This window comes from Halichoerus grypus, chromosome 8 (genome assembly GCF_964656455.1).
Source record: "Halichoerus grypus chromosome 8, mHalGry1.hap1.1, whole genome shotgun sequence".
NCBI lineage: Eukaryota > Metazoa > Chordata > Mammalia > Carnivora > Phocidae > Halichoerus > Halichoerus grypus.
In genome coordinates, this window is record NC_135719.1 from 123,604,821 (window position 1) to 123,619,725 (window position 14,905).

Sequence of the window (14,905 nt, forward strand, 5' to 3'; positions counted from 1 at the left end):
TTGGCCTACGGCTTGGGGGGTTTTGTTTTTAATAGGCGTAGCTGTAGATCTGATCCCCCAAATTGGGGGAACAAGTTCGCCTGAGAGAGAGCTCAGTTATTTATTCCAGGACTGGCTGTTTATTGTTTCTCAGTGCCTGGATGCTGGCATGGAGGGGAGAGCCCAACAAACTTGGGATCTTTTGCCACGTTGGGACATGGCTACGCCTCTGAGGGCCCATTCTTAACAAGCTGGCACTCACTTTTCCCAGAGAGCATCCTCCCACAGGACCGCCACATCTCGGGGGGCTGGGCCGAGACCATCTCAGCCTCTGCCCCAAGCACGAGGGCAGAGGCCAAGGCAAACTTTTAAAGGATCGCAGATAGAGACATGATGTGCTGGTGGGCACTTGGCGTCAGCGAACCCCCAGCCCCGGGGCTCTTCCCTTTCCCACCGCCCACAGGTCATGACATGTCTGTAGACAAAAGGGCCAGACACTCATAAAACAAATTCTTCCTCAGTCTCACCAACAACGAGACTGTCAGTTCCCAGATATGTGAGCAGCACAGTAAACCTTGCGTGGCTTGGTGCTGTCCGCAGCCAGATTTCCCTAATATATAAAGTGGGCTTATTCCACTTTGATGCCCTCCTTCCTGCTCTACCTCCCAGGGCTATGGTAAAGACCAAAGGAAATGCTATAAATAAAAATGCTTTGTAAAGGGCTTTGTAAATGACAGTGTGCTGTTCAGACACTGGTTATGATGATGACGATGATGATTCAATCAGAGCTCCCCAACCCCTGGGTGGCAGTGATTGGTAGGGCAGACGTAAACTCAAGCCAGCTAATCAGTCCTTCCCAGCACTTCTCTGCCACAGCTATCGAAGGGGACTGCTGCTTTCTGCTGAGTCTAAGGAGTGCAGAGTCTGGGACTGCAGATGGCCACCTTGCCTGCCCCACATGGAGAAGAGAGAGGTGGAAAGAGGCTCAGAGCCCTCACTACAATGTTTGAACCCCTGGATGCAGCTATGCCTGAAACCAGGGCAACGCTGAGCTCTAACATTACATGAACCAACTTCCCTTCTTTTTTCCTTAGGCTAGTTGGAGTGTGTGTCTGACATTTGTAACTAAAAGAATTCCAACTATCTCTTGGGTGCATATTAATCATTTATGTATTAGTTTTTTAATCGCAAAATAAAGTTTTTAAGGGAAATGCTTTGCTAAAGTTTTTTTTTCTTTTTTTTAAGTTAACATACCTATGAGCAGCGCAAAGAAGCAGAAAAAGCACTGAATAGAGAAATTGAGCAACGTGGATTCTCTGCTTGTTCCCACAGGAATTGCTGTGTGACTTTGAGTAAGTCTCCTAACCTGCCTGAACCTCATACAATAAGGAATTGGAGCTAATGATGTCTAAGGTATTTTACAGCATGAAATGTCTTCAGTTCCATAAAAGACAATCCAATTAGTCTAATACGAAGTGTTCTTAAGAAAGACTTTCTAGGGGCACCTGGATGGCACAGTCGGTTAAGCATCTGACTCTTGCTTTCGGCTCAGGTCATGATCTCAGGATCATGGGATCATGGGAGCAAGCCCCATGTCAGACTCTGAGCTCAGCATGGGGTCTGCTTGAGAGTCTCTCTCCCTCTCTCTCTGCCCCTCCTATTCCTGCTCTCTCTCTCTAAAATAAATAAATAAATCTTAAAAAAAAAAAGACTTTCTATATAAACGTTAAGAATAAAGACTAACAATTTAAAATTAGCATCAAGCACTTACAAAAAAAATCTTTCAAACTGATAAGTTGCGTATGAGATGTCTTCCCATTTGAAATTTAATATGAATTCATACATGCATGTGAAAATACTCGTTGCATCTCCAGTTAAACTGGGAAGATTAGAGATAAAAAACGGGAACAACCTGGTTAAAATAGTTGCAGTACATTCATACAATGGAATATTGTGTAACTGTAAAAAAGGAATGAGGAAATTCTTTATATATTGATAGGGCCGATGCCTGGGGCACATTTTTCAATGGAACGGGCAAAACACATGGTGGCCGTGCTATGTCAAAAGACGAGGAAAAGGTCATATGGATGTAATTCTTGGTGTGTGCATAGACAATCTCTTGAAGAATCTCAAGAAACTGGTGCCACTGATGACCTGATGGCCTCTTTGGAGACTAGGTCTTATTTTTCACTATGCATACTATATATGCTTTTTATCCTTGGAATGTCAAAACACGTGACTGTGTTGCTTACTCAAATTTTTTTTTAATTTTAATTAAATGAGTAAGAAAGGGGGGAAAAGCGGTAAAAAAGGGCAAATACTATTACATATGACTTAGGTGATCCTCATGGTAAAACTGAACCCCAACTAGGAATCCCCAAGTACCACTGTGCCTATGTATAGATGGGGAAATATACCCAGAGGGTTCACATACTCCACCATGGAGACACATCCAGCTAGTGGCAGACACCTCACTAATACCCTCCCTTCAAAGTCCACACAGATGACACAGCATGTAATCAGCCTCCCGCTACAGCCCCTCCTGCAAAGCCCTGGATGGGGTAGAATGAAATTGGTCCAGGTAAGGATCGAGCCAGGGGTTACCTCCTCACTCATCCATGGCACTTCCAAAAGAACAGGATCAATGATTCTGGAACAAAGAAGGAGGAAGTCCCCACCTCCAAAATAAACTGTTCATATCGGTAATTGCTCATGTTTAATAAAGAAACATAGGTGATGTGGAGTCACACCATGCGGACTTCTGATCTGACCACCTGTAAGTCTTTAAAACCAGTGTTTCCAAACTTGAGTGTGCATCGTGGGGAATGCAGTCCTCGGGATATGGTAAAATGCACACTCTGACTTAGCAGGTCTGGGGTGAGACCCAAGATTCTGCATCTCTACCAAGCTCCCTGGGGCTGCCTATGCTGCCGGTCAAGACCGGTCAAGACCACACTTTGAGTGTAGTTCTAGAACAACTCCAACCAACATGGGCACCCCTAGCCATGTGTGCACCTGCAATGTGGCCAGTCTGCAATGAGATATGTTAAAAGTGTAAAATATACACTGGAATTAAAAAACAATACAAAAAAAGAATGTACAATATCTCACTCATCATTTCTATATTCGTTACATGCTAAGATGATAATATTACTGCTGTGTTAGGTTAAATAGAATCTATAATTAAAATTAATTTCGCCTGTTTTTTTTTCCTTTGTTTAATGTGGCTACCAGAAAGTATAAAATGACACATGTGGCTGGCATTATATTTCTACTGGATTATACTGCTCAGGGAGGCTTGGCTCTCCTACAACCTCCGTCTTGAGAGTTTGGAACAATCTCAGTCACCACCCGGAAGTGTTCGCAAGGGTCTGTAAATTCTGCAGGGCCATCAAGAACGTGGATAGAGCTCATTGAAAAAATCTAGCCTCCACCCATCTCTAACAAATAAAACTTCTCCGACGAGTGAAATCTAGGTTAAAATAAACAATCGAAACAGGCTTAACCATAGAACCATGAGTGAAAGCATCCCAAACAATTGTGAATAGAGATTTTGCAGAGAAAATGCAGGCTAAGAAATCAACATGGAAAGGCATGAGGTAACCTTGCCAGGCAGCCTTCCTTAGTCAGGTCTGCGTTGTTTGGTGACAGTGGGAGCGGACATGTCAGCCCTGCCTTTGTTCCACTTGTCAGCACTGTCCCCACCACCCTGAGTCACCTCCCAGCCCTAGTAGCACCCCTAAAACCAGAGACTCTCTGAAAGCTGAAGACCCAGGACAATCACTTGGCCTCACTGCAACCCAGACACAGGTCTGAAGGTAGCCATCGAGTCAGAAGTGTTCTAACAGGTCAGTAGTCGAGAAAACTAACCAGTTCCTTCTGCATGGCCACAAAGCACTCAGCATCACCTGGAGGCAAATTTTGAACTCAGACTCTCCCATTGCCATGCCCAAGATGGGTTCTATTTTTTAGACCTCCTGGGGCCCTGTTGGAAAAGGCATTCCTCCTGGGCCTGCTCCCACCCTTGCCTGCTTGCTTTACTCCACAGGGTGGCAAGAGGGAGACGAGAGGAAAGGATGCTCAGGTGAATACGTGGACATGTTTACACAGGAGAATAGGCACAGAGGCACACCTTTGGGCACCATGGGCCAGGTTCACTCTCCCACAAAACTCAGCTCTATAGACAAAGGAGCAAAGCAACCTTGTCCTGGGCCAGCCCAGCCCTCCCCACCGCTCCCACCAGCTCCAGAGGGCACTGACCAGGTTTTATTTCCAGCAGCCGAAGCTTAGGATCCTCAGGTGGGTGCAATCGTCTCTTCTTACGCCAGCAGCGGGCTGGGTATGTATATAGCTGGCCCGGGGCGAGGCCTGTGGACAGAGACAGCATAAAGGTTAAAGGCTCCAGGCTAGAAGGGGCCTTGGAAACCTCCCTGTCCAAGCTTCTCACTCACAGTGAGAGGAAACTGAAGACCAGAAAGGTAGCGTGACTTGTCAAGGTCACACAGCTGGTTGATGGTAGAGCAGAGACAGTATCTAGGTCATCTGACCCCAGGACCCTTGCCCTGTCTGCTCCACCATGCTGTCTCCGTAAGCCCAGGACCATCATCACCATGACCAAGACAGTTCTGCTCTCCTGCTCTGGGGAGATCAGAGGGACCTCTTCAGACTCAACCTCACTACAGTGTTTCCAAGGCAGTAGACCTCCAGCTACTACCCATCAACTGCCCCTCTATACAGGTCCAGGTAAAGCAGGTTCTCTTCCAGGCAAAGCAGCAGAAGTCAGTCTGCCTACCTATAGATGGTCTGGACTGGGAAGCGTTTCAAGGAAACAGGATCAAGGATCCAGATCTCCTACCCACTGACTTTCTCCACCCACCGTTAGCTATGGCATCTCGCTGAAGCCAATGCAAGCCCCACGAACCTCCAACAGAATATAAGCCTACTCTGGTGACCAGGCTCCTCGGCCTGCAGAGCCAGCATACTTCTACATCCCTGCCCACTTGCCTGGGCCTTACAGAAAGGAATGGGCAAGAGTCCAGTGGCTGGGCTTATATGCCAACCACACTGTCTCTCAAGAGTCTCCATTTAGATTTGGCCTTTGGCACCAAAGTTCTACACGAGCGCCATCTGTCATAACAACCACAGATAGATAAATGGGGCATGTGACAACCATTAGACCCATGTGGGAAGGTCACTTCCTAGACCTAGGACCACAGGGATAGAAAATATCAGGACCCTATTTCCATCAGCTGTCTGCCATTTGGGGACCTTTTGCAGAGACAATCTACCAAAGTTTCACTGCTATATATCCATTTCTCCATTTTTTATTTTTACTAGTCATCTCTACCCATTTATTGGTTTGGGTTCAAAGCAGAGGCAACTATTCCAGTACTAAAGGAAGCAAAATTGTCAAATTCTCTTTAAGTGCTAAGTTTCATTTTTAATCACATAGCTGCTCCCATAGGTCGCAAGGCTATGAAGAAGTTGGAGGTCCCCACCCCTCCCCTATTCGGGTTCTCAGAAACCATTAAGGATCATGGAGCCTAGGGGCTCCAGAAAAATCTCTGATGTCATGAGCTAAGGGCTTTTCATGTCCAAGAGTCATCCTAATACTTAATTTTGTTGATAGCTTCATAGCTTCTGCACAGTAGGAGGATCCCAAAGCTCTGAGCTCCCTGTGCTCTAAGGACCAGCCTTGTGGTTGATTTGGAGAAGACCAAATGAATCAAAGTAATATTGCTCTCCCTTCCATGGAAGGTCCAGTTTTGACCTCTCTTTGAGGGAAGGCAACACTGGGAAGAGTTTGATGTTTCTGGTGTGATTCACTCCAGGACCATGTCATCTCTGACCCTAGAATTCCTGAATGGCTGCATTGATTCTGGTCCCTTGAGCCACCTCTGAAGCTGGTATGCCCCAGGATCCCAACAGAGGCCAAGTATAAGGGCAGACCCAGTACTCTACAACCCAGAACTGGCCCCACAAATCCCCACTCATCTTGGGTTAGTGATTCTTAATCCAGACTGAACCCAAAAATCCAGACTGAACCTGGAGAACTTCTTAATAACATCAAGGCCAAAAATTCATGCCCAAACTACCCAATCTGAATGTAATGGGTGGAGGAATTAGGCCAACTATTTTTTAAAGAACCTTATAGATTGTTCTAATGTCTGGCCAAGAACCCCTGGATGTCTAAGCATCATCTAGTTACTGCCTGGATATTCTCTCTAATGTATCAAGATTAGTTTCATGGCCTTCCCAAAAGCATCTCAAGGTTCCAGTGTTTCCCCCAACATGTTGTCATTAATTTCTTGCTCATTATAAGACCCAGGATGACAGGAACTATGTCCATCTCTAGTATCCCTAATACTTGGCACAGTGCCTGGTAGGCATATCAAGAAGTACTTACCAAATGAATTCAACCAGAACTGAATCAGATTCAGAAATGCAGGAAGCGAATGAACCTGCTATTCCTGGTTCCAGGATACTCATCCACCCACATCCAAACCAGCCAAGAGGGACCCCAGAGGTGGGGCCAGGAGGTGAGTACAGAATCCACCCCAAGATGGCAGTCTCTGTGCCTTAGGCTCCTTCTTGCCCCACAGACTGCTTCATAGTATTTCCAACCTGACCAAGAGCAGGTGAGTAAGAAAGGACTGGTCCAGACAGCACTCAAAAGATCTAAATGACAAGAGGTCAAAACTGTCAACACTCGCCCAGGGCCTCTGCCCTCCCTGAGACCTGGTCACTGCACTTGCTGGTCAGCAGCCTCAATGCAGCCTTGGGCTGTTCAGTTTATAGCTGCAGACCCACTCACCCACACACTTGGTAGTAGGTAGTCCGAATGGCCGGAAGAGGGGACTGTTTTTATATCATTCTTTAACTTGCTCTGATGGATTACAGAAGGCCCGCGGTGCAGAGGAAGAGCACATGAGTCCTCATACCACCACTCCTATAACCTTGGAAATATCACCACACATTTCTGAGCCTGTCTCCTTACCCAGAAGATAAGAATGTTAACAATACCTACCTTACAGAGGCTGTTGCGGGGATTAGCTTATATTCAAGAAGAAGCTCTTTATAACCATGAAGCCTTGTGTAAATGTCAGTTATTAATTATCGTGAGTTGGCTGACTTAGATGAGTCTGGACTCGACAGCCATGTGGCGTGACAAGGCCGCCACCCTGCATGCCCATGCTGCTCTTTGCTCCTTTGGCCATGAGGGTAGAAACAGGCCTCTCTTTGATGTCTGCCTTGACTCCACCTCATCTCAACAAGCAAATGGCCCCAAGAACTCTCTCGGGGCTCCAGCCCCCCTTCCTTGCCCTCCTCCCTAGGCTGACAAGCACCAGGGTGCCTTTATAGGGCCAACGCATTCAGCCCCGGAGTTCCACTTATAGAGGGACGAGCAGAGCCCCGTGAGAGTTATGTTGTTTATCTCATTAGAACAGGAGGCACATAACTCAAAGCCTGTGTGTGTGGTAGATGGAGGAGGGAGGGAAGGGGGGGACCCACAGCTGCAGCCAGGGAAATTAACCTGAAGGAGTGAGCCTGGGGCTAGGGGGACTGTGGAGGAGGGGGGAAAGGAGGCAGGACAAAGACTGGGGGGGCGGGGGAACTAGTCTTCCCTGGTAACCAAGGCCACAGCTACCCCTCCATGCACATACCCCACTAAGCAAACTGCTTTTCTGCCCCTTTGAGCTGCAACTCCGGCTGTACCACCCGCACTCAGGCGCCAGCACAGCATCTCACACACACACACACACACACACACACACACACACACACACGGACTCACACTGGCTGGAGGGAGAGCTGTCTCCACAGAAAAAAACAGCAGGATGGGCTTTGATGCCTGGATGGTCAGCAGACTCCAGACAAGTCGCTTGTTACCAGCATTGACCAAATCACCAGGTGGATCCTAAGTGTCAGGATTATTTCTGACAGACACAGCATAAGCTATTAAGAATTCAGAAGAAGGGGCGCCCGGGTGGCTCAGATGGTTACACGCCTGCCTTCGGCTCAGGTCAGGATCCCAGGGTCCTGGGATCGAGTCCCGCATCGGGCTCCCTGCTCAGTGGGGAGCCTGCTTCTCCCTCTGCCTCTCTCTCTCTCTCTCTCTCTGACTCTCAGGAATAAATAAATAAAACTTTAAAAAAAAAAAAAGAATTCAGAAGAAGTGGGATAGAAAAGAGAAGGAAGGATGATAGGGGATAGGAACGGGGTTTGAAAAGAAGAAAAGAACTGAAGTAACTTCCTCTTCCCCCAGCCAGAGGTGAGCGGTGGCAGCTCAAGCCCACCGTGCCGCCTCTCAGAGAGGTGGGCCGGCAGCTGCCGCCGAACACGCCCCGCGATAGAAACCTCACTCCTTCACAGGACAGACTGCCTGTGGTTGGTCAACTCTTATTGTGATAAACAGTTTCGCTTCACCCTTATTTTGAATCAAAATCTACCTTCCTGTAACTTATGCCAATTTGTCCACTCTCGGTCCCCAGGGTGGACAGGTGTCACCTGTATCCCAACCATCTGTCCCATCCACCCACTTGGGTTTGAAGGACAGCCAACGAGAGGCTGAGGAACTGGACGGGATGGGAGTTACAGGAAAGAGGCAGTGACCACACCTGCTCAGAACAGGGTAACAGGATTCAAGTTTCCAAATTAAGAATCCAAACACTGCTTCCCTTTCATCATCTCCCCCTTGCCCACCCCCTACTGGACAGGAAAGGGATGGAACAGCAGGCTGCTCTTCAGACCATCACTGCCATTAAAGAGCTCCTCTGCATGTTGTTCCTACCACGTGCCTCCACAATGGGTCACCAACAGCCCCCATATTTATAAACAGATAATGACAAAAGCCAGGGGTTCTTCCCCAAGACTGGGCATCAGAACTGCATAAGTAGTTATTGAAAAGGGCAGATGCCTGGACTCCAGCCCAATCCTACTAAACCAGAACATCAGAGATAACCAAGGCAATTGTTGTTTGAAAAACTCCTACATAAGGAGGCTACTAGATCAACTCTTATTCATATTTATATTCCCAGGGCCCAGGACATAATAGGTGCTCCATTAATGTTTGTGGTTGAAAACACCAATTTGGACCAACTCTACAGAGCTGGAGGGATGAGCGATAAGTCCAGAGGTAGGGCTTGAGGAGTGGGCAAGACGTATTTCACAAGCACTTACACCCATGATATTTCCTGGTTCTCTGCCCTCCCCTCTTCTCTTGGCTTATTTAAAAGTTGTCCTAAAAAAAATAAAATAAAATAAAAAAATAAAAGTTGTCCTGACTTTGTGGACCACCTATTCAGTGAAGCCCCCTTCAAGCATCCCAGGTCTCAGTGCGTTTTCTTTTCCCTGAAAGCCTGAAGTCCTGGGCACTAGGCACAACACCCCAGCCCTCAGCACAGCTCTCTATCTGGCTCACCAACCATCCCCTCCAACCACCCTTCCCATTCTTCTCCATAAGCTAGCTTCTCTCTCTAACATTCAATTCTAATGTCCCATGTACCAAGACTATCCTGGTAAGGTAGGCCTCAAATCCAGTATGCCTCCTGCCCCTTCTGGCCCAGAGCTTCCCAAGCCCCTCACTGGCCCCATCATGCTCAAAAACTGACACAGTAACAATAGCTAACATTTACTGAGCTCTTACTCTGTCCTAGGCTAGTACCTCACACTCACTGTTATCTCACCACGACAACAATCCTATGAGACATTTAAAGGACAAGGACAGTAAGGCTAACAATGATTAAGTACCTGGCACAGGGTCATACAATTCAAAGGGTAATCTAGTCCACAGCCCACACTCAAAACCTCTCCACTAACCTAACTCCCCACCAAGCCATCCCATTACTGGTCCACACACAGCATGCTTGAACCTCTGAGTCCTTCCCTTGGGAAAGCAGCTCCTTACACCAAAACTATCAGGAAAATATCCCCCAGCCCTCCCACTCACCCCCATCAAGCCATTTCTTGTGGAATTTACTTTTCCTTTCCTTCCACATCACCAACTAAAATTGCTCATGGAGAAATGCATCCTGATAATATAAAAGCATTGTTGAGAGGCACATAAAATGTGTGGGGAATCAGTAGAACAACCACTACATACCTTCTAAATTCATCAGAAAAAGAAATTTTAAGAATAATAGCATTATAATGTGAGGAGGGAGCTTAAACATTATTGGGTCTGACTCTTACCCGATACAAGAATCACCTCTCCAACATCCCTGACAAGAGCCTCCACCCTGGCCTTCATTTCAATAATTCTAGTCCTCACCCTTTCATGGAGCAGTCCACTGTGCTACTGAAATATTGTGTTAGAAATATGCGTACCAATCTGATCCACCACTGGTAAGAATGCAAAGTGGCAAAACCCTATGAAGGGAAATTTAGCATATCTAGCAAAACTGCATATGTATTTGCCCTTTGACCCTGCATTTCCACTTCCAGGAATCTATATCACAGATTCATATGCAAAAATGCAGAAACACAAAAATATGTATTCATTGTATCATTTTTAATACTAGAAAAAGACTGGAAATAATCCAATGTCCATCTATAGGGAACTGGCTGAATAAACAATAGGATACACACACAATGGACTATTATGAAGCTATTGAGACATAGAGGGAGGGAACTATATCCTGCAATGAAGTGAAAAAAGCAAGGTGGAGAATAGTGTATATAACATACTATCATTTATCTAACAAATGGGGATACACACACATATATATGTACATAAATACATATGTCATACGTTCACATAGTTTTTTAAAAACCAAAAGCTTAGAAAAAATTTACTTAGAGAAAGAACAAAAACAAAATAATAGTAACAAGGAGAAGAGGAAGTTGCCTATAGAAACAAGAAAGGGACAGAGTAAAACGACAGAGACAGAACAAGACTTTCTCTGATTATACCATGCTTTATCGATATGACTTTAGAACCATGTGAATATTTTATACAGTTAAATTAAAAAAGCAAACATCTGTTTCTGGCTAGAAGGGAGTATCAAGGATCATATTTACTCTCCTACATGAAACCAAAAGAGAAAGAAAATACGAAACAAAATTCTCAAGACCATGGAAAAGACCATCAGGAAATGAAGGACAGTGATGCCTGAAACACTGGAAATGAACAAGATAAGCCCTATAATTGCCCCAGTTTACTACCTCAAGAGAGCTTCCAGATTGCAGCACAGGGAAGAGGAACACAGGTGGAAACCAAGAGACTCTCTGAGTCTGAGTGAAAAGAAACAGCTGAGAGTCTGGGGAGACCAAGGTGACTAGAATTCAAGAAACAGAATAGGAAACAGAGGAGAGCTGCACAGAGAAAGAACTTTGGAGATCAGAGAGAGTCCCCTTTGAGTATTCAATTCAGTACTAATCAGTGCATGCTTGTGAGGAAGCTACTCAATGTTGAAGAAAGAACCACCCAGTAAGAATAGAAATAAGAGTGCCTGGTGTGCAAAGGGGCTGGAAACAGTCTGTTCCCACCAGCATGTTAGAAAGGCCTCATAATTCATGGAGTACTGGGTAGAGTCAGAGAAGAGTCTTACCTCTCTGACAGGGAATATTTAGCCCTAGACTAAGCACTGCTCCAGTATCACCTAAAGATCAAAGAATGAAGGGGGGGAAATCGGAGGGGTAGACGAACCATGAGAGATGATGGACTCTGAAAAACAAACTGAGGGTTCTAGAGGGGAGGGAGGTGGGAGGATGGGTTAGCCTGGTGATGGGTATTGAGGAGGGCACGTTCTGCATGGAGCACTGGGTGTTATGCACAAACAATGAATCATGGAACACTACATCTAAAACTAATGATGTAATGTATGGGGATTAACATAACAATAAAAAATAATAATAAAAAAAATACTGAATGGGATTAATGTCAGATTAAATCGACATTGCAGAAGAAAAAAATTGGTGCACTTGAAAGTGCAACAACAGAAACTATCCAAAATGAAAACCATGGGAAAAAGAGAATTTTTCTAGAAGAACAGCCTAGTGAGCTGTGGGACAACTTCAAAAAGCCTAATATATGTGTAATTCGAGTCCCCAAAGAGGAAAAAGGGAAGAAAAAACATTTGTAGAAATAATGGCTAGAAATTTTCAAAATTTGATGAAAACTACAAGCATGCAGATCCAAGAACCTCAATAAAACTAAGCACAAGAAACATGAAGAAAACTATAACAAGGCACATCATAATCAAAATTGCTCAAAAATATTGATAGTCTATATAGCTATTTAATGTACATATGTGAATACTTAAATGCCAACACTCTAAATAATTTGATAAAGTCTTTGCAGCCACTCAGCCAAAAAAAAAAAACAACAAACAACCCAAAAAAGTGATAAGGAGAAAATATTAAAAGCAGCCAGAGAAAGGAGCCATATTATACAGAGAGGCTCAAAGATAAGGGTGATTTCTCATTAGAAATGATGCAAGCAAGAAAACAGTGGTTCAACATCATTACAGTATTGAAAAGGGGAAAAAAACTTGTCAACTTAAATTCTATGCTCCAAAAAAATATCTCTCAAAAAACTAAAGCAAACTAAAGATATTTCAAGACATACAGAAGTTTAAAAAATTAATCATCAGCAGACCCACACTACAAGAAATATTAAAGGAAGTCATTTAAGCAGAAAGAAGGTGATACCAGATCTAAATATGGATGTACACAATGAAATGAAAAGCATCAGGAATGGTTTAGTACATGAATAATTATGTTTTTCTCTTATTTTTTTAAAATTCTTTAAAAGATGATTAAACAAAGATAATGACAGTGTAGTAAAAAGGTTTATATCATATGTAAAACTAAAATATATGGCAACAATTGCAAAGGTCAGTAGGGAAAAGTTAAAAGTACACTTGTATTAGTTTCCTGCTGCTGCCATAATGAAGTGCCACAAACTCAGAGGCTTAACACATGAATTTGTTGTCTCACAATTCTGGCAGTCAGAAGTCTAAAATCAGTCTCAATGAGCTAAAACCAAGGTTTCAGCAGGGTTTCATTCTTTTTGGAAACTCTGGATCAGAATCTGCTTCCTTGCTTTCTCTGGCTTCTAGAGGCCACCCACATCCTTTGGCTTGTGGCCTCTTCTTCAGTGGCCTCAATTCAACCTCTGCATCTGTTGTCACATCTCCTGCTCTGACTCTGACCCGCTGCCTCCCCCTTATAAAGACCCTTATGATTACATTGAGGCCATCTGGATAATAATAATAATCTCCCCATCTAAGGTCCTTAACTTAATCAAAAGAGCAAAGTTTCTTTTGCCATGTCAGGCAGCATTTCCGTGAGTTCCAGATGTGGACGTCTTTGTGGATAGTATTATTCTGTTTACTGGAATACTATTGTAGAGTTTTTATACTATTCATGAAGTAGTAAAGTATCACCTGAAGGCAAACTGTAATTAAAGATGGAGACTACAAACATTAAGTAATCATTAAAATAACAAAAAGAGTTAACAAGCCAACAAAGGAAATAAAATGGAGTCATAAAAAACTTAATTAATCCCCAGAAAGGAAGAAAATGAGGGAAAAGGGAACAAACAGATAGATAAATAGGAAACAAATAGCAAACTGATGGCTTTAAACCAAACTATAGCAATAATCACATTAGATGTAAATAGTCTAAATATCCCAATTTTAAAAACACAGATTGTCAGTTTGCATTTATTTATTTTTTTCCTAGAAAGAGAGAGTGCATGTGTGTGCGTACACAAGTGAGGGATGAGGGGAAGAGGGAGAGGGAGAGAGAGAATCTTCAGCAGGCTCCATGCCCAGCATGGGGCCCAAAGAGGGGCTCGACCCCACAACCCTGAGATCATGACCTGAGCCAAAATCAAGAGTCAGACACTTAAGGTGCCCCCTGTCAGATTGCATTTAAAAAGCAAGACATAGGGGCACCTGGGTGGCTCAGTCGTTAAGCGTCTGCCTTCAGCTCAGGTCATGATCCCGGGGTCCTGGGATTGAGCCCCACATCGGGCTCCCTGCTCAGCGGGAAGCCTGCTTCTCCCTCTCCCACTCCCCCTGTTTGTGTTCCCTCTCTCACTGTGCCTCTCTGTCAAATAAATAAATAAAATCTTAAAAAAAAAAAGTAAAAAGCAAGACATATACAATGGAATATTATGCAGCCATCAGAAAATGAAATCTTGCCATTTGCAACAACGTGGATGGAACTAGAAGGTATTATGTTAAGCGAAATAAGTGAATCAGAGAAAGACAACTATCATATGATCTCACTGATATGTGGAATTTGAGAAACAAGGCAGAGGATCATAGGGGAAGAGAGGAAAAAATGAAACAAGACAAAACCAGAGAGGGAGATAAACCATAAGAGACTCTTAATCTCAGGAAACAAACTGAGGGTTGCTGGAGTGGAGGGGGGTGGGTGGGATGGGGTGGCTGGGTGATGGACATTGGGGAGGGTATGTGCTATGGTGAATGCTGTGAATTATGTAAGACTGATGAATCACAGACCTGTACCCCTGAAACAAATAATACATTATATGTTAATAAAAAAAAAAAGCAAGACACAACTATATGTGCCTACAAAAAAAATCTATGTTTAATATAAAGATCCAAATATATTAAAAGTAAAGGAATGAAAAAATATACACCATGGTAACATTAACCAAAAGAAAGCTGGAGTGGCTATATTAATATCACAGGAAGCAGATTTCATAGTAAAGAATATTAGTAGAGATAAAGAAGGTCCTTACATAATGATAATGGACCAATTTATCAAGAGGAAATAACCCTAAATGTGTATTCCCTTAATAACAGAGCTTCAAAACATATGAAGCAAAAACTGATAAAATTGTAAGGATAAATAGACAAACTCACAACTATAGTCAGAAATTTCAGTACTCTCTCTTGATAATTCATAGAACAAATCAACAGAAAAATCAGTAAGGATGTAGAGTTGAACA

The 14,905-nt window shown here is 44.0% G+C and overlaps 1 protein-coding gene across 5 annotated transcripts in view; it reads right to left on the minus strand.

The window, feature by feature from the left end:
- DPF3 (double PHD fingers 3) overlaps positions 1-14,905 on the minus strand; it is a 283,778-nt gene that overhangs the window by 124,780 nt on the left and 144,093 nt on the right. For 4 of the 5 annotated variants that reach the window (XR_004919706.2, XM_036099904.2, XM_036099730.2 and 1 more), the window contains exon 3: positions 4,240-4,347. The exons of the other annotated variant lie outside the window; for it this stretch is intronic. Coding sequence is in view for 3 of the 4 variants with exons in the window: in XM_036099904.2 (XP_035955797.1) it covers positions 4,240-4,347 (108 nt within the window). In the remaining variant the exon portion in view is untranslated. The remainder of the gene's footprint in view (positions 1-4,239; positions 4,348-14,905) is intronic. 5 annotated transcript variants of the gene reach the window in all.